Raw genomic sequence first — 22,392 nt, 5'->3', positions numbered from 1 at the left:
AGGTCCACTGCATTGAGCCAGGTTGAATAAGGGACTTGAACATCCGCAAATTTTGGTATCCGCGAGGGGTCCCAGAACCAATCCCCTGCAGATAAGGAGGGCGGACTGTATCCCACACTGCTTTGCCAGCAAAGGAGAAGACTGCTGAGGTTCTGATAAAGACTTTAAATCTACACTGCAAACATGACTAGAGGAAAGCAAATACAGTAACTTTATTTAAAAAGGGCAGCAGGGATAAACCAGTAAATTACAGGTCTGAGAGTCTAATGTCAATACAATGCAAGTTATTTGAAAAGAATCTGTGGAATAGAATTAACCAATACCTGGAAAGACAGGGATTAATCAAGATTCAAGTGTAAAGGAGAATAAAATAATTACTACTCCAGATCCAATGCAGCACAAAAAGAAACACAATAAACATAAATATTGAAGATAGCTTGTATACATACTGTAGATTGATTTTATAAGTGACGTTAGGCACGGGAATTTCTGTACATAAGATGTGAGACAGGAAACAACAAATGAGTGATGACTGGCTGTGCGGAAGGGTTGATCAGCCTTACTGTTTGGGGAGAGTGACTGTTTTTGAGCCTGGTGTGATCCTGGTGTGAATGCTACTTAGCCTCTTCCCTGATAGGAGTGGGACAAACAGTCCATGAGCAGTGTGGGTCCTTCCTTCATGATGTTACTAGCCTTTTTTCCGACACCTTTCTGTACATATATCCTTGATGGCAGGTAGGCTAGTGCCTGTATTGCACTGGGCAGTTTTACCTACCTAGTGTAAAGTTTCCCTGTCTGTCACAGTACAGTTTCCATACCATGCAATGATGCAACATGTTAGGATGCTCTCTAATGCGCACCTGTAGAATGATGCGAGTATAGATGTGCATAGTCCAGTTCTCTTCAGCCTCCTCAGAAAGTAAAGGCGTTGGTGAGCTTTCCTGACTGTGTACAATGTGTTGAGACCATAAAAAGGTTGTTTGAAATGTGCACTCCCAGGAGTTTAAACCTGCTCGCAGTTTCCACGCTGTGCCACTGATGTAAGTAGAGGTTTGAGTTTTTTGAGTTCCCTAAAGTCCACAACCATCTCATTTGTCTTGTCAAGATTGAGAAAGAGGTTACTTGCTGGCACAAAGCCTTGAGCTCTTCCACCTCCTCTCTGTAGGCTGGTACACCGTTGTTGATGAGCCCCACCACTGGTGTGTCATTGCCGAACTTGAAAATGGGATTAATTGGGTGTTTGGCCATGGAGTCATACAAATTCCTTTTAGAAAGCGGCAGAATCTAGGTGGACTGTACTCCAGGGTTCTGAAAGAAGTAGGTGGAGAAGTTGCGGAGACATTTGTAATGATCTTTCAGGGATCACTGGAGTCTGAAATGGTTCTTGAGGACAGGAAAACTGCAAATGTCACTCCACCCTCTAAGAGAGGAGGGAGGCATAAGAAAGGAAATACTAGGCCAGTTAGCCTGACTTTAGTGGCTAGAAAGACGTTGGAATCGATTATTAAGGATGAGGTTTCAGGTACTTGACGCAAATGATAAAAATATGCCAAAGTCAGCATGGTTTGCTGAAGGGGAAATCTTTCTCAGCTGATGAGTCTAGAACAGAGGTCACAGTCACAGAAAAATGGATAGAATATTTAGAATTGAAATCAATTTTTTTTTAAACTCAAAGGCTAGTGAATATTCATATTTCTCTACCACAGAGGGTAGTGGAAACTCAGGTTACTGAGATCATTCCAGAGAGAAGCTGATAGATTTCTGAATATTAAGAATGTCAAAGGGCATGAAGATAGTGCAGAAAAATAATCTTGAGATAAATCAGCCACGATCTTTAATAAATAATAGCTCAATCGGGCCAGGCTGCCTATCAATGTTCCTAGTTCTTATGCAAATGAAGAAACTCCAGAGCAGTAACATCCTCAACACATTAATGTTACTAGAACATTGCTATTTAAATATTTTGAAATACTGTAAATCATACCATCTACATTGCTGATGTCAGATGCATCTTGATGCCTGATATTGTACTGTTCCTTATTTGGACCACATTGTGGTTAAATAGAGTCAGCACTACTCTACAGGATGTTTTTTAAAAAGGCAGTTTATCGCTACAAGTTATTTTGCTACTGTTATGATGATCTCCCACAAAAATAATTCAGAAAAGTGCAGAGTTTCATTAGCAGTATGACACTTAATAATTTAACAAACATTTAAATACCTTTATAAATTTGTAGTTTTTTCTGTTAGAAACTGATTTCAAGTTCTTTAAGCTTGCACAGTAATCAAGCTGTTGGAGGCAAAGTAGTGATTAAGGAATGTGAGATAAAATACTAGATTAATTTCTGTAGAATCATAACATTTACACTGTCTGCTATCCACAGATCTACTCATTGGCAAGGTCAGCGCTGTACTACTGCAAGTGTTGGCTATATTTCACACTGTATAGTATTGGTACTATACGCCTATAGTGCTCAGTGAATCCTGTTTGCCATGAAATGGATTGCACTTGATCTGCTGTGCCAGCCAAGGAGTGAAATTTCAATAGCCCGTGTGTGTCAAGAGCAACAAGGGTCAGGAATGGGAATATGTGTGATGTTACAATGTTAGAGCTAGAACTCAGGCAGACAAGCTGTGAGTTTTAGCTGAGAGAAGGCCTTGGGAGCACAGGTGATTGGGGATTTGGTTAGGTTTGCAGCTACTGCTAGAACCAGGGAATGCAGTGCTTGATAAGCTAAAAGATACAAGCTGAGACTTGCATTGAATTGTCATATCTATGTGTGTGGTGGTGGGAAGTGGTGGATTACTATCTTTCATTGCAGCCTTAATGTCATTGGCAATGGTATCCATAATTTTTTGTTAACAGCAAGAAGTTTGTGTCCTTACCCCTTGTAAGTGCTCCGTTTGCAGTATGTGGGAAGTCAGGGCGAGCACAATTGTCCCTGATGGCTACACCTGCAAAAGGTGCATCCAGCTGCAGCTCCTGACAAACTGTGCTAGGGAACTGGAGCTGGAGCTGGAGCTGGATGAACTTCAGATCATTTGGGAGGCAGAGGCAGAAATAGACAGGAGTTACAGGGAGACAGTCACCCCTAAGAGTCAGGAGACAGGTAGCTGGGTGACTGTCAGGAGAGGGAAGAGGAATAGACAGAATGAGCAGAGCATCCCTGTGGCCATTCCCATCAATAATAACTATACCGTTCTGGAACTGTTGGTGGGGATGACCTACCAGGGACAAGTTGCAGTGGTTGTGTCTCTGGCACCGAGACTGGACCCTAAGCTCAGAAGGGAAGGAGGGAAAAGAGGAGAGCAGTAGTGATAGGGGATTCGATAGTTAGGGGGACAGATAGGAGGTTTTGTGGAAGAGATCGAGAATCCCGGATGGTCTGTTGCCTCGCTGGTGCCAGGGTCCGCAATATCTCGCATTGAGTTCTCAGTATTCTCAAAAGGGAGGGTGAGCAGCCAGATGTCGTGGTCCATGTAGGGACCAATGACGTGGATTGGAAGAAGGAGGAGGTCCTGCAAAGAGAATTTAGGGAGTTAGGTGTAAAGTTGAAGGACAGGACCTCCAGGGTTGCAATCTCAGGATTGTGCTCATGAGGCTAGAAATAGGAAGATAATAATCCATAACGGGGGTATTCCCTTCTGCCGCCTGTGTGGGATGACGAGTCTATCGGGACCCTGATGACTTGTGGAAACTGTGTGGTGATTTCTTTCGAACTTATAGTCTTTTAACATCTTTGGACTATTTTCACTGTGCCCATGGTCTGTTTTTTTAAATCAATTATGGTATTGTCTGCACTGTTGTAACTACATGTTAACCATAACTATATGTAACTATGTGCTTTTGCATAGGTCTTGTAGCTTTAGTTTTTGGTTTGTTGGTTTATAGAGTTGGTCTCCTAACTTGGTGTGTCTGGGTAGTCTTGTTTTGTCTGGTGGGATTGGAGCTCCTTTCCGGGGACGTGCTAAGATGGTAGCGTAATATTAATACGCAGCAGCCTCTCCGGACTCTGGATTTGGGGATTGCCAAACGTTATGTGGATTTTCTGGTGCATTCGGTTTTTTCATGTGCTTTTGTGATATTATTCTGGAGGAACGTTGTTTCATTTTTTAAGGCAGACTGCATTGTAGTTGTGGTTTCTAAATGACAATAAACTGAAATTCAATTCAGTTCAATAATGCAGCTAAATACGTGGCTAAGGAGTTGGTGCAGGAGGGAGGGCTTCATGCTTCTGGACAATTGGGCCTTGTTCCAGGGAAGGTGGGACCTGTTCCGACGGGACGGGTTGCACCTGAACTGGAGGGGGACTAACATCCTTGCCGGAAGGTTTGCTAGTGCTGCTCCAGGGGGTTTAAACTAGATTTGCAGGGGGAGGGAAACCAGAGTGTTAGAGCAGATGGTGAGGTGGAGGAAGATAAAGGACATGCGACAGCTGCAAGTATAGTGCATGGAGTAAAGCCAGATCTAACATATAACGAGGCTTTGAGGAAAGAGAAACAGAATAAAGGGCAAAAGGGTAGTAAGATAGAAGGGCTAAAGTGTGTGTACTTCAATGCAAGAAGCATCAGGAACGAGGGTGATGAACTGAGAGCTTGGATACATACATGGAATTATGATGTAGTGGCCATTACAGAGACTTGGCTGGCACCAGGGCAGGAATCAATTCTCAATATTCCTGGATTTCAGTGCTTTAGAAGGGATTGGGGGGGGGGGGGGGAAGGGGAGGAGGGTGGCATTACCGGTAAGGGATACTATTACAACTACAGAAAGGGTGGGTAATGTAGCAGGATCCTCTTTTGAGTCAGTATGGGTAGAAGTCAGGAACAGTAAGGGAGCAGTTACTCTATTGTGAGTATTCTATAGGCCTCCTGGTAGCAGCAGAGATACAGAGGAGCAGATTGGGAGGAGATTTTGGAAAGGTGCAAAAATAACAGGGTTGTTATCATGGGCGACTTTAACTTCCCTAATATTGATTGGCACCTGATTTGTTCCAATGGTTTAGACGGGGCAGAGTTTGTTAAGTGCGTCCAGGACGGATTCCTGCCACAGTATGTTGACAGGCTGACTAGGGGGAATGCCATAGTAGATCTAGTATTAGGTAATGAACTGGGTCAAGTCATAGATCTCTCAGTGGGTGAGCATCTGGGGGACAGTGACCATCACTCCCTGGCCTTTAACATTATCATGGAAAAGAATAGAATCAGAGAGGACAAGAAATTTTTTTAATTGGGGAAGGGCAAATTATGAGGCTATAAGGCTAGAACTTGCGGGTGTGAATTGGGATGATGTTTTTGCGGGGAAATGTACTATGGACATGTGGTCAATGTTTAGGGATCTCTTGCAGGATGTTAGGGATAAATTTGTCCCAGTGAGGAAGATAAAGAATGGTAGGGTGAAGGAACCATGGGTGACAAGTGAGGTGGAGAATCTGGTCAGATGGAAGAAGGCAGCATACGTGAGGTTTAGGAAGCAAGGATCAGATGAGTCTATTGAGGAATATAGGGTAGCAAGAAAGGAGCTTAAGAAGGGGCTGAGGAGAGCAAGAAGGGACCATGAGAAGGCCTTGGCAAGTAGGGTAAAGGAAAACCCCAAGGAATTCTTCAATTATGTTTAGAACAAAAGGTTGACAGGAGTGAAGATAGGACTGATTAGAGATAAAGGTAAAAACTAAAAGTTTTTAAATAGTTTTTAAATAACTAAATAGTTTTACCTCTCTTTTAGCAAGGAGAGCAATCTTGCTTATATGGAAGGAGTCTACCCCTCCTACACATCTTCAATGGCTACGTGATATTATGTCTTTTTTAAATTTAGAAAAGATCCGCTGCTCAGTCTTAAATTTGAAACAATTTTTTTATGATATCTGGGGACCTTTCCTAAATTACTTTTCCAATTTATAAAGTTTAACAGTGCACAGACTTTTATGCATATTTTTATCTTCTTAAGCAAATATGTTTTTTTTCTAATTATCCATTATCATCCATCAGCTTTTTTCTTTGGTAGTTGGTAGGGGGTTGACTTTTTTATATATAAAAAATGTCTTTTATGATGTATGACCTATCTTTAAATTTTTGATTACAGGGTGGTATACCTTTATGTGATATGCTATAACATTTTGATCAATTTTATTACAATATATGAATGTACACAATTTATGTTGAGATGTATCTATGTGTTTCACTCTGTAAATCTTGTTTTTCTTCTGAATAAAAATATTGTAAAAGAGAGAGAGAGAGGAAGAGAGAGAGAGAGAGAGAGAGAGAAAGAGAGAGAGAGAAAGAGAGAGAGAAAGAGAGAGAGAAAGAGAGAGAGAGAGAGAGAAAGAGAGAAAGAAAGAGAGAGAGAGAGAAAGAGAGAGAGAGAAAGAGAGAAAGAGAGAGAGAAAGAGAGAGAGAGAGAAAGAGAGAGAGAGAGAAAGAGAGAGAGAAAGAGAGAAAGGTGGGAAGATGTGCCTGGAGGATGTGGAAGTGAGCGAGCTCCTCAATGAATACTTCTCTTTGGTATTCACCAATGAGAGGGAACTGGATGACAGTGAGGACAATATGAGTGAAGTTGATGTCCTGGCGCATGTTGATATTAAGGCAGAAGAGGTGTTGGAGTTGTTAAAATACATTAGGACGGATAAGTCCCCGGGGCCTGATGGAATATTCCCCAGGCTGCTCCACGAGGCGAGGGAAGAGATTGCTGAGCCTCTGGCTAGGATCTTTATGTCATTGTCCACGGGAATGGTACCGGAGGATTGGAGGGAGGCGAATGTTGTCCCCTTGTTCAAAAAAGGTAGTAGGGATAGTCCGGGTAATTATAGACCAGTGAGCCTTACGTCTGTGGTGGGAAAGCTGTTGGAAAAGATTCTCAGAGACAGAATCTATGGGCATTTAGAGAATCATGGACTGATCAGGGACAGTCAGCATGGCTTTGTGAAGGGCAGATCATGTCTAACAAGTCTGATAGTGTTCTTTGAGGAGGTGACCAGGCATATAGATAAGGGTAGTGCAGTGGATGTGATCTACATGGATTTTAGTAAGGCATTTGACAAGGTTCCACATGGTAGGCTTATTCAGAAAGTCAGAAGGCATGGGATCCAGGGATGTTTGGCCACGTGGATTCAGAATTGACTTGCCTGCAGAAAGCAGAGGGTCATGGTGGAGGGAGTACATTTGGATTGGAGGGTTGTGACTAGTGGTGTCCTACAAGGGTCTGGGACCTCTACTTTTCATGATTTTTATTAATGACCTGGATGTGGGGGTGGAAGGGTGGGTTGGCAAGTTTGCAGACGACACAGAGGTTGGTGGTGTTGTGGATAGTGTAGAGGATTGTCGAAGATTGCAGCGAGACATTGATAGGATGCAGAAGTGGGCTGAGAAGTGGCAGATGAAGTTCAACCCGGAGAAGTGTGAGGTGGTACACTTTGGAAAGACAAACTCCAAGGCAGAGTACAAAGTAAATGGCAGGATACTTGGAAGTGTGGAGGAGCAGAGGGATCTGGGGGTACATGTCCACAGATCCCTGAAAGTTGCCTCACAGGTAGATAGGATAGTTAAGAAAGCTTATGGAGTGTTAGCTTTCATAAGTCGAAGGATAGAGTTTAAGAGTTGCAGGGTAATGATGCAGCTCTATAAAACTCTGTTTAGGCCACACTTGGAATACTGTGTCCAGTTCTGGTTGCCTCAGTATAGGAAGGATGCGGAAGCATTGGAAAGGGTACAGAGGAGATTTACCAGGATGTTGCCTGGTTTAGAGAGTATGGATTATGATCAGAGATTAAGGGAGCTAGGGCTTTACTCTCTGGAGAGGAGGAGGATGAGAGGAAACATGATAGAGGTATACAAGATATTAAGTGGAATAGATAGAGTGGACAGCCAGCGCCTCTTCCCCAGGGCACCACTGCTCAATACAAGAGGACACGGCTTTAAGGTAAGGGGTGGGAAGTTCAAGGGGGATATTAGAGGAAGGCTTTTTACTCAGAGAGTGGTTGGTGCATGGAATGCACTGCCTGAGTCAGTGGTGGAGGCAGATACACTAGTGAAATTTAAGAGACTACTAGACAGGTATATGGAGGAATTTAAGGTGGAGGGTTATATGGGAGGCAGGGTTTAAGGGTTGTGGGCCGAAGGGCCTGTACTGTGCTATATTGTTCTATGTTCTAAATAAGGAAGACAATGTAAACAGACTCACCTTGTCCAGATTTATGATCAAATGATCTGGATATCTCTCCAGCAAGCAAATAATCACATGCGAGGCACTTGAATACAAAAACACTTTGGATTACTTGCTTAGCAAAAAAGCATTATAAACCTCAAGACTTCTGGAATTTGTACATTTCAATCAATCTAGTTGGTTGTAATTTTGCCACAAAGACGAAAGGTCCATCGAACACAGGCAAATTGATCGACATTTGGTTTTGAAATCTACTACTTATCATCAATGTTTTGAAATCTACTACTCATTATTATATTTTTACAATACGAGTTGGGATATTATGTTGCAGTTGTACAGGTTGTTGGTGAGGCTGCACTTGGAGTACTGTGTACAGTTTTGGCTGCCCTATTATAAGAAAGATATGGGTGAACTGGAGAGAATGCAGAAATGATTTGAGGATGTTTCCAGAATTACAGTATGCAGAAGGCCTGTGTTAGAGAGAGAGAAGTTAGCCAGGCTGGGTCTTTGTTCTTTGAAATGTAGGAAAATGAAGGGCGACTTTATAGAAACATTTAAAATAATGAGAGGCATCAATAAGCTGGATGACAACAGTTTTTCCCCAGATTACAGAAATCCAAAACTAAAGTTTAAAGCTCAAAGAACATTTATTATCAAAGTTTGTATAAACAATGACTTAAGTTCCCTGGCCCTGATCATCTCATTTTCACCATGGATGTCCAGTCCTCATAACCTCCTTTATGTCAGCTACTTGGAACAGCCAATGTTCCAAGCCTACACCAGTATTACTCCCCAACTTTTCCTATGCTGCATCAGCAACTGCATTGGTGCTGCTTCTTGCACTTATGCTGAGCTCATCGACTTCACCAACTTTGCTTCCAATGGCTTCTACCCTCCCCTCAAGTTTACCTGGTCCATTTATGACACCTCCCTCCCCTGTCTCAATCTCTGTCTCTATCTCTGGAGACAGTTTATCCACTGATATCTTTTATAAACCTACTGATTCTCACAGCTACCTGGACTATATCTCTTCACACCTTGTCACTGGTAAATTGCCATCCCCTTGTTTCAGTTCCTCCATCTCCACATCTGCTCTCAGGATGAGGCTTTTCATTCCAGAACTAATAAGATGTGCTCCTTCTTCAAAGAAAGGGGCTTCCCTTCCTCCACCATCAACACAGCCCTCACCCGCATTTCTTCTATTTCGTGTACATCTGCGTTAACCCCATCCTCCCACCACCCCAGCAGGGATAGGGTTCCTCTTGTCCTCACCTACCACCTCAACAGCCTCCGCATTCAGCACATAATACTCTGTAACTTCCACACGAGCCCGCCACTAAGCACATCTGCTCCCTTCTCCCATTTTGTACAGGGATCGCTCCCCATACAACTCCGTTGTCCATTTGTCGCTCCCCACTGATCTTCCTCCTGGTACCTATCCTTGCAAGCAGAACAAGTGTCGCACCTGCCCTATACCTCATCCCTCACTACCATTCAGGGCCTCAAACATTCCTTCCAGGTGAGGTGACACTTCACCTGTGAGTCTGTTGGGGTCATCTACTGTAGCTGGTGCTCCTGGTGGGCCTCCTGTATATTGGTGAGACCTCACGTAGATTGGGAGACCACTTCACTGAACACCTACCAGAAAAAGTGGGATTTTCTGGTCGCCACCCATTTCAATTTCACTTCCCATTCCCATTTTGACATGCCAGTCCATGGCCTTCTCTATTGCCACAATGAGGCAACACTCAGGTTGGAGGAACAACACCTTGTATTCTGTCTGGTAGCGTCCAACTTGATGGCACGAACATCGCTTTCTCAAACCTCTGGTAATTGTCCCCCCTTCTTTCACCATTCCCATTTTCCTCTCTCATCTTATCTCCACATCTGCTCATCACCTCCCTCTGGTGGTCTTCTCCCTTCCCTTTTTCTCCCCATGGTCTTCTGCCCTCTCCTATCAGATTCCCCCTTCTCCAGCCCTGTATCTCTTTCGCTCATCAACTTCCCAGCTCTTTTCTTCACCCTTCTCCCTCCCTAGGTTTCACCTATCACTTGTACTTTCCTCTTGCCTCCCCCAACCTCCGTACTCTGTCTTCTCATCTTTTTTTCCATCCTGATGAGGGTCTCTGCTTGAAACATCCACTGTTTATTCTTTTCTGTAGAGCTCCCTGCCTGCTGAGTTCCTCCAGTATTTTGTGTGTGTTGCTTTGGATTTCCAGCATCTGTAGATTTTCTCCTTTGTGATAAATTATATAACCTCAAGATTCATCTCCTTATAGGCAGCCACAAAACAAGAAACCCGAAAGAACCCATTTAAAAGGAAAATTAACACCCACTGCGCAAGGAAGAAAAGAAAGACACAAACCTCACAAACAATTAAAGCAAGCAACAACATTCAAAACCAAATTGAGTCCATAGACATGAAAGCTCAGGGGTTTAGAGTGAGAGAGGAAAATTTTAAAAAGGATCTGAGGAGCAACATTTTCATGTGAGTATATGGAATGAGAGGCCAGAGTAAGTGATTAATGCAGGTATAATAGTATCATTTAAAGAATTACTTAAAAGAGTGGGGCTTGGAGGGATATAGTCCAACACAGAAAATTGGGATTAACTGGATAGGCACAGCAGAGGGCATAGACTGGTGGGGGCAAAGGGCCTGTATTGGTGCTGTATGGCTCTAAACTGCTATCCTATCCAAGAACCTATCCAAGTTACTTTTAAATGCCTTAACTGTACCTGTCTTTAGATAGATAGATAGATAGATAGATAGATAGATACTTTATTCATCCCCATGGGGAAATTCAACTTTTTTCCAATGTCCCATACACTTGTTGTAGCAAAACTAATTACATACAATACTTAACTCAGTAAAAAAATATGATATGCATCTAAATCACTATCTCAAAAAGCATTAATAATAGCTTTTAAAAAGTTCTTAAGTCCTGGCGGTAGAATTGTAAAGCCTAATGGCATTGGGGAGTATTGACCTCTTCATCCTGTCTGAGGAGCATTGCATCGATAGTAACCTGTCGCTGAAACTGCTTCTCTGTCTCTGGATGGTGCTATGTAGAGGATGTTCAGAGTTTTCCATAATTGACCGTATCCTACTCAGCGCCCTTCGCTCAGCTACCGATGTTAAACTCTCCAGTACTTTGTCCACGACAGAGCCCGCCTTCCTTACCAGCTTATTAAGACGTGAGGCGTCCCTCTTCTTAATGCTTCCTCCCCAACACGCCACCACAAAGAAGAGGGCGCTCTCCACAACTGACCTATTGAACATCTTCAGCATCTCACTACAGACATTGAATGACGCCAACCTTCTAAGGAAGTACAGTCGACTCTGTGCCTTCCTGCACAAGGCATCTGTGTTGGCAGTCCAGTCTAGCTTCTCGTCTAACTGTACTCCCAGATACTTGTAGGTCTTAACCTGCTCCACACATTCTCCATTAATGATCACTGGCTCCATATGAGGCCTAGATCTCCTAAAGTCCACCACCATCTCCTTGGTCTTGGTGATATTGAGACGCAGGTAGTTTGAGTTGCACCATATCACAAAGTCCTGTATCAGTTTCCTATACTCCTCCTCCTGTCCATTTCTGACACATCCCACTATGGCCGTGTCATCAGCGAACTTCTGCACATGGCAGGACTCCGAGTTATATTGGAAGTCTGATGTGTACAGGGTGAACAGGACCGGAGAGAGTACGGTTCCCTGCGGCGCTCCTGTGCTGCTGACCACCGTGTCAGACCTACAGTCTCCCAACCGCACATACTGAGGTCTATCTGTCAAGTAGTCCACTATCCAATCCACCATGTGAGAGTCTACTCCCATCTCCGTTAGTTTGTGCCTTAAGATCTTGGGCTGAATGGTGTTAAAGGCACTAGAGAAGTCAAGGAATGTAATCCTCACAGCACAACTGACCCCATCTAGGTGAGAGAGTGATTTGTGCAGCAAATACGTGATAGCATTCTCCACTCCCACCTTCTCCTTATACGCAAACTGAAGAGGATCCTGGGCGTGCCTGTTTATCACTTCCTGTGGCAGCTTGTTCCATATAACCACCACCTGCTCTTAATCCAAAGGCCTCTAGCTTTGGACTTCCCTACCTAGAAAAAATAAACTGGCCATCTATTCTATCTATGCCCCTCGTAATTTTATAAACCTCGATAAACTCACCCTTCAGTGTGTCACATTCCAGTGGGAATAACCCCATCCAATTTCTCTTGATCAGTAAACATCTCTATTCTAGGCAATATCCTGGTGTACCTCTTGTGCACTCACCACGCTCTACCTGAAAAAGTTCCATTTCAGTTCCTTTTTAAATCTTTCCACACTCACCCGAAATGACTGCCCCTAAGTTATAGACTCCCCTGACCTGGGAAAAGACTGTTGCCATCCAGTTTATCGATGCTTCTCATCATTTTAAACATGTATAAAGTTGCCTCATTCTCCTACATTCCAGGGAATAAAGACCCAGCCTGCCATTATGGAATGCGAACCTGCACAATACTCCAAATGCAGCCTCATCAACAAGACAATGTGATGTCCCTCCATTAATCCTTAATCAATTTTGATAACATCAACAACTTGCTGATCAGTCCACATACATTCTCATTCAAGTGATATTTATAAATGACCAATAACAATGAGCCCAGAATCAATCTCTGCAGTATGCTGGAGACAACAAAAGACAGAAGCTGCAGGAATGTGGATTGACACACAAAAAGCAGGAGTAACTCAGTGTGTCAGGCAGCACTTACAGAGAAAAATGGACAGTCAGCATTTCAGGTCAAGACCCTTTATCTGGACTGAAGGAAAGAGGGGAGATAGCCAATTTATAAAGGTGGATTGAAGGGTAGAGCAGGAGCTAACAGGTCTTGTAAGGATCCATGTAAAGGGTTGGGTAAAGTAAGAGGGTGGGGGTGAAGAGTGGGAATGTTGATAGTTGGCAGTTGATAGGTGGAGCATAGAATAAAGGGAAGGATGTGGGGAGGGGCACCAGTGGGAGGAGTGTGTGGGTGATCAGTAGAGTATCAGGATGATGGGGACTGGTGGATTAGCAGGAGAGAGGATGACAAAAAGGAGAAAATTGACAGAGAAGGAGCTGTTACTGGAAACTTGAGAACTCAGTGTTCTTGCTTCCAGGGTAGAGACTACCACGGCAGAATATGAAGTGTCTTTTCTCTGATTTGCATTTCACTTCAACCTGGCAGTAGAGGTGGTCGTGGACAGATGTCTGTGTGGGACCGGGAAGTGGAATTAAAATGGCTGGTCACTGGGAGATCTTGTCTGACATGGCAGAGTAAAGGTGCTTGGTGAAGCAGTCACCCAGTCTGCGTCTGGTCTCACGGACAAAGAGGAAGTCATAATCAGATCTCCTATGGAATAAATAACATCCCAGAATTCACATGTCAATGGCTCACTTGGAAGGGCTGTTTAGGGCCTTTAATGGAGGAGGTGTAGCTGCAAGTGTAACACCATGTGATGACAGAGGAAGTGGTAAAAATAGATGCAATTTCCATACTTAAGAAACAATTTACGCAGACACTTAAACAATGACAGGCATAGAAGGTTACAGTGTTAATTGGGGCAAATGAAATTAGTGCAGTTGGGCTAAATATCTTGTTTCTGTGCTGTCTTGAAGAATTAAGTGGCACAAGATTTATGTGAACACCATGATCTGCATGTTTTCCTCCAGGGTTGTACATCATCCCAGCTTGGAAGTATATTGCCAACTATCACTGGGTTTAAATTTGGGAACATCCCACCCCACTGTATTATGGAATAGATTCAACTGAAGCAGCAGGAAAGACTTGTTCAAGGGCTACAGTTGTCAATGTCTAGAATCTCTAAAATAAACATTGAGGCTATTTATTTTTTGGTTGTGCTCAGTTTTTATACTTCCATGCTAGCATCGTTTTGTCCCACTGACAGAACCACGCATTGTTTCCCTGTCAGATCCGAACCCTCCCATGTTGCCAGAGCATCGGACACTTACATGAAGCCGGCACCACCCGTCACCAGCAGCCGCTTTTCAAACATTGCGGGAAATCACCAGTTATCCTCGCCACTTCTCAAACATTGCGGGAACCGCGCCAGTTATCCTCGCCGCTTCACACAGCTTCCAAAGCAGCTCCAACTGCCGTAAAGTGCGCACATTTTACGGTCTAAGCGCTTTACGCTCTACAGTCGCCGTAAAATATTTACATCACAAAATGAATCATTATAAGGCTCCGTAGTTGTGAAATTTGTTTTGTTCTGGTTATTTTTAGCGGTATTGGCGGGCTGTTGTCCCGCACAGTTTTCGGTAAGCACTTTGCGACACCGGTTGACACGTCGGAGGGCCGCGCCCGGGGCCGGCGGCGCGTTGCCTCCTTAATGGGGTCCCGGCGAGCAGACCTCCGCACCGAGACCGCTTTGTAGCTGGAAGGGAGGGATGAGTGGCAGCAGGTAGACAGCTTGGGGCTTTAAATCACAATGAGACTTTTAGTTCTGGCCACTTTTGCAGAGCTGGTGCTGTTGATGTGTGATGGGAAAACAGTGACTGGATCTTTCGGCAGTGAGATTGCGGCACGGAGTGGTGGGCAGCAAGTGGCAAAGTTTCTGTTTCATGGTAGGTGTTGATTAATTGTGAAGATGTATGCATTTAATACTTCGGTGCTTTTTGTTATAATGACTTGGTTCTGATTTAACTTGAATGAACTTAATGACTTGAATCAACAGCAGCCGAAATATCGTTAGCATTCACTTAACCATATTTTTTCCGCCTAGCTTCAATTATTTTAATAACCCAACAGTAAAATAAACGTAAAATCTCATCTGTTGCTTGACGCGTGGCTGATGGTTAGAAGCGAATTCTCTTTAATGATGTACGTTGCTAAGGTGCTAAGAGATGGGAGATACGCGGAAAGTCTGTCAGCGTCCTGACCTCAGGGCAAATAGTTTCTCAAAATCGTTAATCTCAGAAAGAGGTGAGAACTAGAATCTCCTGATGCAGTTCCCGGGTTTAGGAGTTAAGACCAAAATAAAGGCCAATCCTATTATTGTGCAAGTCAGTACCCCACACCAATATCCAGAACATTTGACCAACCACACCCCATTCTATCATCTAATATTTTCCTTCCCAACGTTTCCACCCTTTAGGTTAGTGTACACGGATATTCGGGGTTATATATTGGCGTAGACGGAGAATTGTTTGAATGATAGGGAACAGGCAGAGAAGGTAATATTTTCTGAATGCCAGATAATGACTATTGAGGGCTGCTATAGGGATCAGTTCTAGGATCTCAGATATCCAGGTATACATCAATGATTTAGTTAAAGGAACCAAATATAACATTTCCAAGTCTGCAGAGTTTGCAGGTGACACAAAGCTGGAGAGGAGCAGAGGAAGGCAAATCTGATCTGTGAGATGGATGCAAAGAGGCAGAGTGATGTAGAGAAGGTGGTTAACTGGTCAAATGAATGTCTGATGCAGACTAAAATAGGTAAAAGTGAGGTTGTCCACATTGCTAATAAGAACCACAGGACATATCTAAATGGTGATTGGGGTGCAAGGACGAAGTAAAGAGATTTGAGTGCCTTTGAAATTAAATGTTCAGATTCGGCAGGTAGTTAGGTAAGTGATAGACTGGCTTTTTTGCAAGAGGATTTGATTATAGGAGCAAGGATGTCTTCCTGCCCTGAAACCCCCTCTGAAGTTTTATGTGTGTGCTTGGTTTTCTTAACTGAGGGAAGGTTTTCTTTCTATGGAGGTAATGCGGGCAAGGGATTCTAGATGGCACTACTAATGTGTGAAGAGGAATTGAGTTTACTGGAGCAATATTGATGAGAGATTTGGAGAATGGAAAAGGAATCTCATAGAAATCTAAAAATCTATGTGTGCCTAATAGAGGAATGGCTCCTAGACAGTTCAAAACCGGGATCACAACCTCAAGATATCATTTTGAACTGAGATCAGGTGAAATTTCTTCATCTGGAGTGATGAACTTGAAGAATTCTCTATCACATAAGGCACGGAAGGCCAGGTCATTAAATTTATTAAGAAAGAAATAGAGACTTAGCTTAATGTCAAAAGGATCAATGTGTATGATGGGAGGGATCTCAACCCAATTACCTCTTACATATATATTAGAAGTAGGCTATTCGCTTTAGTAAGGCTGTTCAAACATTTAATAGGTTCATAGCTGATCTGATTATAACCTAAGCTCTCCTTTCCCATTTACCCATTGTAAGCTTTCACTCAATTTGCTTATCAACTCTCTTTCCACATTTCCTTTTCTAAAAAAATAATCAAAAACTGCACTGCCCTTTCAGGAAAAGAAAAATAATTTTGCTTCGTCATCTTCTTGAGTGTATTTAAACAGTAAACTCTATCTCTAGGTTCTCCCATAAGAGAAATGTTTCTTGTCACATCCACCCTGACGAGACCTCTTCAGGGTCTTATGTCCCCTCAGTCAAATTCCCTCTCCTTCTGACTTCTAGCTGATACAACCTTAACGAATTCCACATTTTCTTATGAGATAATCCACCCATTCCCATATTAGTGTAGTAAGCATATTCCAATTACTTCCAACCCATTAACACCCTTCTTTAAGGAGATCAATACCACACATAATACTCTAAATGGGATCTATTCAGTGGTCTATGTTACTAAAGCATAACCTCTCTATTCCCTGTGCAACTGCTTTGTGTGAGTGTTCTATGCTTGATGTACCTACAGAGTAACCTTTCACTGAAACATACATCGGGATATTCAGATTCCTCTGCATCTCTGAACTCTGTAATCACTCAGGAGTATAGATAGTGAAATTTTTATTTTTTGTGCCAAAATGAATAATACCACATTTTTTTACGTTATAACTCCATTTGCCAGATTTTTGTCCAGTCATTTAACTTATGTAAAACCCTTTGTAATGTCCTTATTTCTTCTGCACAGCTTAACACAAAGATAATTAGGAAGCTATCAGCAGGTTTAGCTGATCTTCAGTGCCTCCATTCAGTTGAATGTAAATTGTAATAAGTTGAAGCTAAGGCACCAGTCTCATTGGTACACCAATTGCTATATCTCCTACATAATGAGCTTTTATTTTCTGCAATAATCTTTGGTGTGACACTTATCAAAAGCTTTCTGATTTTGTATTGTCTACAGGCCCGTGTGTTATTTCTTTAAAGGGCTCTTAATAAGTTGTTCAAACGTGATGACTATTTCACAGAGCCATCCTGAATTTGACAGGTTTTCAAATGCTTCAGTTATAATGTCTCTTACTGCTACTTTCTAATGTTTTCCTCCAATAGATATCAAGCGGTGTGGTGTATAGTTTTCTATCTCTCCTCTTTTCTGCTTTCTGTCTTCCCTTTGAAGTAAGGGGATTTCCATGTGATATTTTAGAATCTTTGGTTGGTTCTATTTTTCAGCTCTGGAGTTTGTAAAAGCAAAGAACAAGAAGCAATTATACTAAGTCAGTGTCATCTCACTTCTGATTTTTCCACCCTTGGAAAGAACTTCTAATTTACACTTTCAGAACAATCAAAAATTACTTTAGTTCTGTCTTTATGAAAGAGAATACAAAAACTTGCCAGAAATGGTGAATCCAGAGTCCAAAGACAAGGTGAATGTAAAAGTAAGTAACTATTACTTTTTTAAAAAGTGTTGAAAAAACTAATGAGTTTGAAATCCTCATGGTTTGATAATTCACACCCCACAATATTAAAAGAGATAGCTTTAAAATAGTGATTAAAATAGTTGCACCTTTCAAAATTCTGAGTCCTTGTAAATTGGAACATGGCAAATATAACTTCAGTATTTGTTTAAAACAAAAGAGGGTGTTGTAAGAAAACAGTTCACCATGCTCTGTCGGCCAGAGAAAGCAGGATCTCCCAGTGGCCACGCATTTTAATGTCACGTCCCATTCCCATTCTGATATGTCAATCCATGGCCGCCTCTACTGTCAAGATGGAGCTACACTCAGGTTGGAGGAACAACACTTTATATTCCGTCTGGGCAGCCTCCAACCTGATGGCATGAACATTGATTTCTCTAACTTCCGTTAATGCCCCTCCTTTCCTTCTTACCCCATCCCTGATTTATTTATTTTCCCCCTCCCCTTTTTTTTCTCTCTCTGCCCATCACCCTGCCTGTTCTCCATCTCCCTCTGGTGCTCCCCTCCCCCTTTCTTTCTCCCTAGGCTTCCAGTCCCATGATCCTTTCCCTTCTCTAGCTCTGTATCCCTTTTGTCAATCACCTTTCCAGCTCCCAGCTTCATCCCACCCCCTCAGGTCTTCTCCTATCATTTCGCATTTCCCCCTCCCCCTCCTACTTTCAAATCTCTTACTATCTTTTCTTTCAGTTAGTCCTGACGAAGGGTCTTGGCCTGAAACGTCGACAGTGCTTCTCCCTATAGATGCTGCCTGGCCTGCTGCATTCCACCAGCATTTTGTGTGTGTTGCTTGATTGTCAGATACCTCTTTGCTAATTTGACAAAAGGGAGTACTGGCTCATTGATGACAATTCATTGTTGAGAAACAGCTTCTGAGATCAAGGAAATCATACTATAAATCATTCTTGTCAGAGGAGAATATGGCACAGCAGAGATGGGGACCTCTGTGGATTTTGATAGTAAGGCCCATCCTCTCATATCCTTTCGTAAAGGTATGAAACTTGAAACTTGATGGTTTGAACTTGGTTATTAAAGATGGGCAAACACAATGGCCAATCTACTTACTCCAGCTCAGCTACAGAGATATGAGTAAGCTTGGTTCTGGAGTATAACCACTATTGGTTCTGAAGATTACTTCCTCTGGAAATGAAATACTGTTACTTATAATACAATGTAGCATGAAGGATTGGAGTCATAAAGTCATAGAGAAGTACAACACAGAAGTATGCCCTGCAGCCCACCTAGTCCATGCAGAAAAAACATTTAAATGACCTGCACCGGGACCATAGCCTTCCATATCCCTTCTATCCAAACTTCACTTAATATTTGAAATCAAGCTTGCATGGACCATTTGTGTTGTCAGCTTGACCACATGCTGGCAGCTCATTCCACACTCTCATGACCCTCGGTGAAGAAGTTTTCTCTAATGTTCCCCGTAAACTTCTCACCTTTCATCCTTAAGCCATGACCTCTGGTTGTAGTCCCATCCAAGCTCAGTGGAAAAAGCCTGCTTGCATTTACACTATCTATACCCCTCATGATTTTGTATACCTCTATCAAATCTCCTCTCAATCTTTTGCATTCTAAAGAATACAGTCCTAACCTATTCAATCTTTCCTTCTAACTCAGGTCCTCTGGACCCTGTAACATCCTTGTAAATTTTCTCTGCACTCTTTCAAACTTGTTTAGAACTTTTCTGTAGGTAGGTGAAAACTGCACACAATACTCCAAATTAGGCCTCACCAACATCTTGTACAACTTCAGCATAACATCCCATCCTCTGTACTCAATGTATTGATTTATGAAGGCCAATGTGCCAAATGCTTTCTTTACAACCATATCTACCTGTGATGCCACTTTCAGTGAGTTATGGACCTGTATTCCCAGATCCTTCTGTTCTACCACACTCCTCAGTGCCTTACCATTCACTGTGTAAGGCTTATCCTGGTAGGTCCTACCGAAGTTCATCACCTTGCACTTGTCTACATTAAATTCCATCTGCCATTTTTCCAGCTGATGCAGATTCCTCTGCAAGCCATGATAGCCCTCCTCACTGTCCACTACACCCCTGAAACTTTAGGTTTCCCATTGATTTAGTATCACTCAAAGTTCTTTTGTAGTCTGCAAGGCTTTGTATCCTTAAGTGAGGTACTTACAGTATTATAGCTGAGGCTGATACAACCATTTTTCCATTGATTTAATACTTCTCCATAATATTCATTGATTGCCAATGCACAAGCTCACAATTTTTTTTTAAAATAGCCTTTTGAATGTTGTGTTGATGCTTTTAAAAATATTGTGTATGTAGAGTCAGGTTCCTGCATAAGTTTTGCAACATTTCAAATAATTATTTCATTTAGTTCTATCAACCAACAACTGTCTTTTTACACTTTGTAGATGCAGGAGACTGTAGGGACAGTCCTGATACAGGGGTCTTGGCCTGAAATGTCAACTGTTCATTTCCTTCCACTGGCTCACTGATTTCCTCCAGCAATTTATTTTTCACTCTGTTCATACTATGTTAAATATGACCCTGTGTCTTCCAAGTTCAGCTTTCTATTTATATTCCTGAAGTCTTACCACCATCATTACTGCTTGTAAATTTCATGTCATCTGCAGGCTTTGAACTTGTGATTAATATGCCCAAGTAGAAGTTACTAAAAAAATTTTTTAAACTTCTTGCTGATCAATGGGTAGTACCCCTGTAGTCTGTAAATAGTTCAATTGTAGGTTCTCACCAGGTTTCAGCGGTGTTTCATTCCTGTGAACTCTTTGTATGTAGCCCAGGTAGTTAACAAGTTGGAATTGCTACCACAAGATGCCTGCAGACCCACAGTGGGCAGTATAGCCATCTGCTTGTCTCCCAAGCACCTATGCTTATATATACGTTGTGCATAAATCAGGCATTCATAAAGCTGGGGAGGACCAGTACTGGCCTCTTTCTGAGATAATTTTATATTCAGATTGACATACAGGTAATGCAAAAGTTAAGTTACAAAATTAGTACTCGAAGAGGCCTAGACTAATAAACATGTTGAAATCCCTTCATGGTAGCTATTACCATTTCAGTTACCAATCTGAAATTAAAAAAAAAATTAGCAGTGATGAGCTTTGCAGAACTGATCCATTAGAACTGGCAGAGCATTGGGGGGTGGAGTAGACCTGGGAGTCCTCAGCATTAACTCCAGTCTCCATGAAGTCTTGTGACATTAGATCAAACCTACTTGATTTTCACAGACCACTCTCCTTAAGTTAATGAATCATTGACCCTGAATGTTTAGTTACACTGGAAAAAGCACAGACAGGAGCAAAAACACAGGATGTACTGTGGTAGGAGACTTCAATATCTATTACCAAGACTGGTTTGGTAGCACCGCTACTGGCTAAGGTGGCTAATCCCTAAAGGACATAGCTGCTTACCTGGGTCTGCACCAGGTAGTGTGTGAATTCCACCTTTACTTTGTATACGTCTGTGATATTATTCAGCAATTGTATAACAACTGACTAGCCAGCCACCTAGTGGAGATGATTTTGTCAGAACACACTCCATCATGTGGTGTGTCAACACAGTCAGGAATGTCTGGCATCAATAAGGCAATAAGGACAAGCAGCAGAAATGTACATTGCTACAAACTGAAGACTCAGGAGTCAGCAGATCTGCATACTGCCATTAACTTGTGGGGAGAAAATGAATTGAGATGAGATTAGTTTAAATGGGTGGCTGATGATTGACATGGCCTAGAAGGGCCAAATAGCCTGTTATGTGTTAAATCTCCCTGTGACTATTACAGTCAAGCCAGGGAATGAACCTGTTTCACTTGGGAGGACAGAAGGGTATGGTAGGTGAAGAATGTAGCTTGCCTAAAAATGAAGTGCCAACCAAGTTGTAACATGACAATACATGCTTGCGTAATATCAAAGCAATCTTCAATAACTTGAGTAAGCTTGTGATCGACTGATCAGATCAGGGGTCTAAGGTCGTGTTGCATGTAATCATGATGATGGTGGACACCTGAACTGATAAATGAGAAAGAGACTCCAAGAACGTTCTCACCCCTTTATGATGAGGTACTGAATATGAACAGTAAAGACAAAACTGAAGTATTTAACAAATATTTTTGGCAAGAAATGTCACAAGAGATCCTTTTGGAGCTTCTCCATTTAGTGAGATCACAGAACCAGGCTTCTGCCAATTAAGTGATTTCTGACTTGGCTAACAGTCTGTTCCAGTTAACCTAGCATCTACTCATGTGGAAAATTAATTACCGTAGATTCCGGATTTTAAGCCGCTACTTTTTTCCCACATTTTGAACAGCTTTGAACTTTGCGGCCAATAATCCAGAGCGGCTAATGCAAGGTTTTTTTCATGCCGCCTCGTAAACATTTTGCCTCGTAACAGTAGACCAATAAAATTGATGAGTAGTTCACAGAGGTCCAATGAAATTGTACGATAAATCAAGCGCACTTTCACAATTAAATTATTGTAAATCAGTCATTTGTACTCACCCTCATCAACATGGAAAACACTCGAAGCATTGTGCTACCTACCCTACTTAGTTTAAACTATATTTGTT

General features: G+C 42.3%; 2 protein-coding genes across 9 annotated transcripts in view; one reads left to right on the top strand and one right to left on the bottom strand.

Annotated features, from left to right (window-relative positions):
• The window catches only part of LOC140715265 (dTDP-D-glucose 4,6-dehydratase-like), a 75,964-nt gene extending 61,625 nt beyond the window's left edge, over positions 1-14,339 (bottom strand). Inside the window, exons 1-3 of one of the 4 annotated variants that reach the window (XR_012096094.1) lie at positions 14,158-14,339; positions 8,177-8,243; positions 2,222-2,290 (exon numbers count right to left, since the gene is read on the bottom strand). Coding sequence is in view for 2 of the 4 variants with exons in the window: in XM_073027199.1 (XP_072883300.1) it covers positions 2,222-2,290; positions 8,177-8,243; positions 14,158-14,201 (180 nt within the window). In the remaining 2 variants the exon portion in view is untranslated. Of the gene's footprint in view, positions 1-2,221; positions 2,291-8,176; positions 8,244-14,157 lie in introns of those variants that run through there. The other 3 variants (XM_073027199.1, XM_073027211.1, XM_073027221.1) reach the window with 3 other exon arrangements.
• Positions 14,340-14,377: 38 nt separating this feature from the next.
• Positions 14,378-22,392, top strand: part of gpr180 (G protein-coupled receptor 180) — a 114,977-nt gene continuing 106,962 nt past the window's right edge. For 2 of the 5 annotated variants that reach the window (XR_012096092.1, XM_073027184.1), the window contains exon 1: positions 14,380-14,772. Coding sequence is in view for 3 of the 5 variants with exons in the window: in XM_073027184.1 (XP_072883285.1) it covers positions 14,637-14,772 (136 nt within the window). In the remaining 2 variants the exon portion in view is untranslated. Of the gene's footprint in view, positions 14,773-22,392 lie in introns of all 5 variants that reach the window. The other 3 variants (XM_073027163.1, XM_073027172.1, XR_012096093.1) reach the window with 3 other exon arrangements.

This window comes from Hemitrygon akajei, chromosome 2 (assembly GCF_048418815.1).
Source record: "Hemitrygon akajei chromosome 2, sHemAka1.3, whole genome shotgun sequence".
Lineage (NCBI taxonomy): Eukaryota > Metazoa > Chordata > Chondrichthyes > Myliobatiformes > Dasyatidae > Hemitrygon > Hemitrygon akajei.
This window is presented reverse-complemented; position numbering and strand designations above follow the sequence as displayed.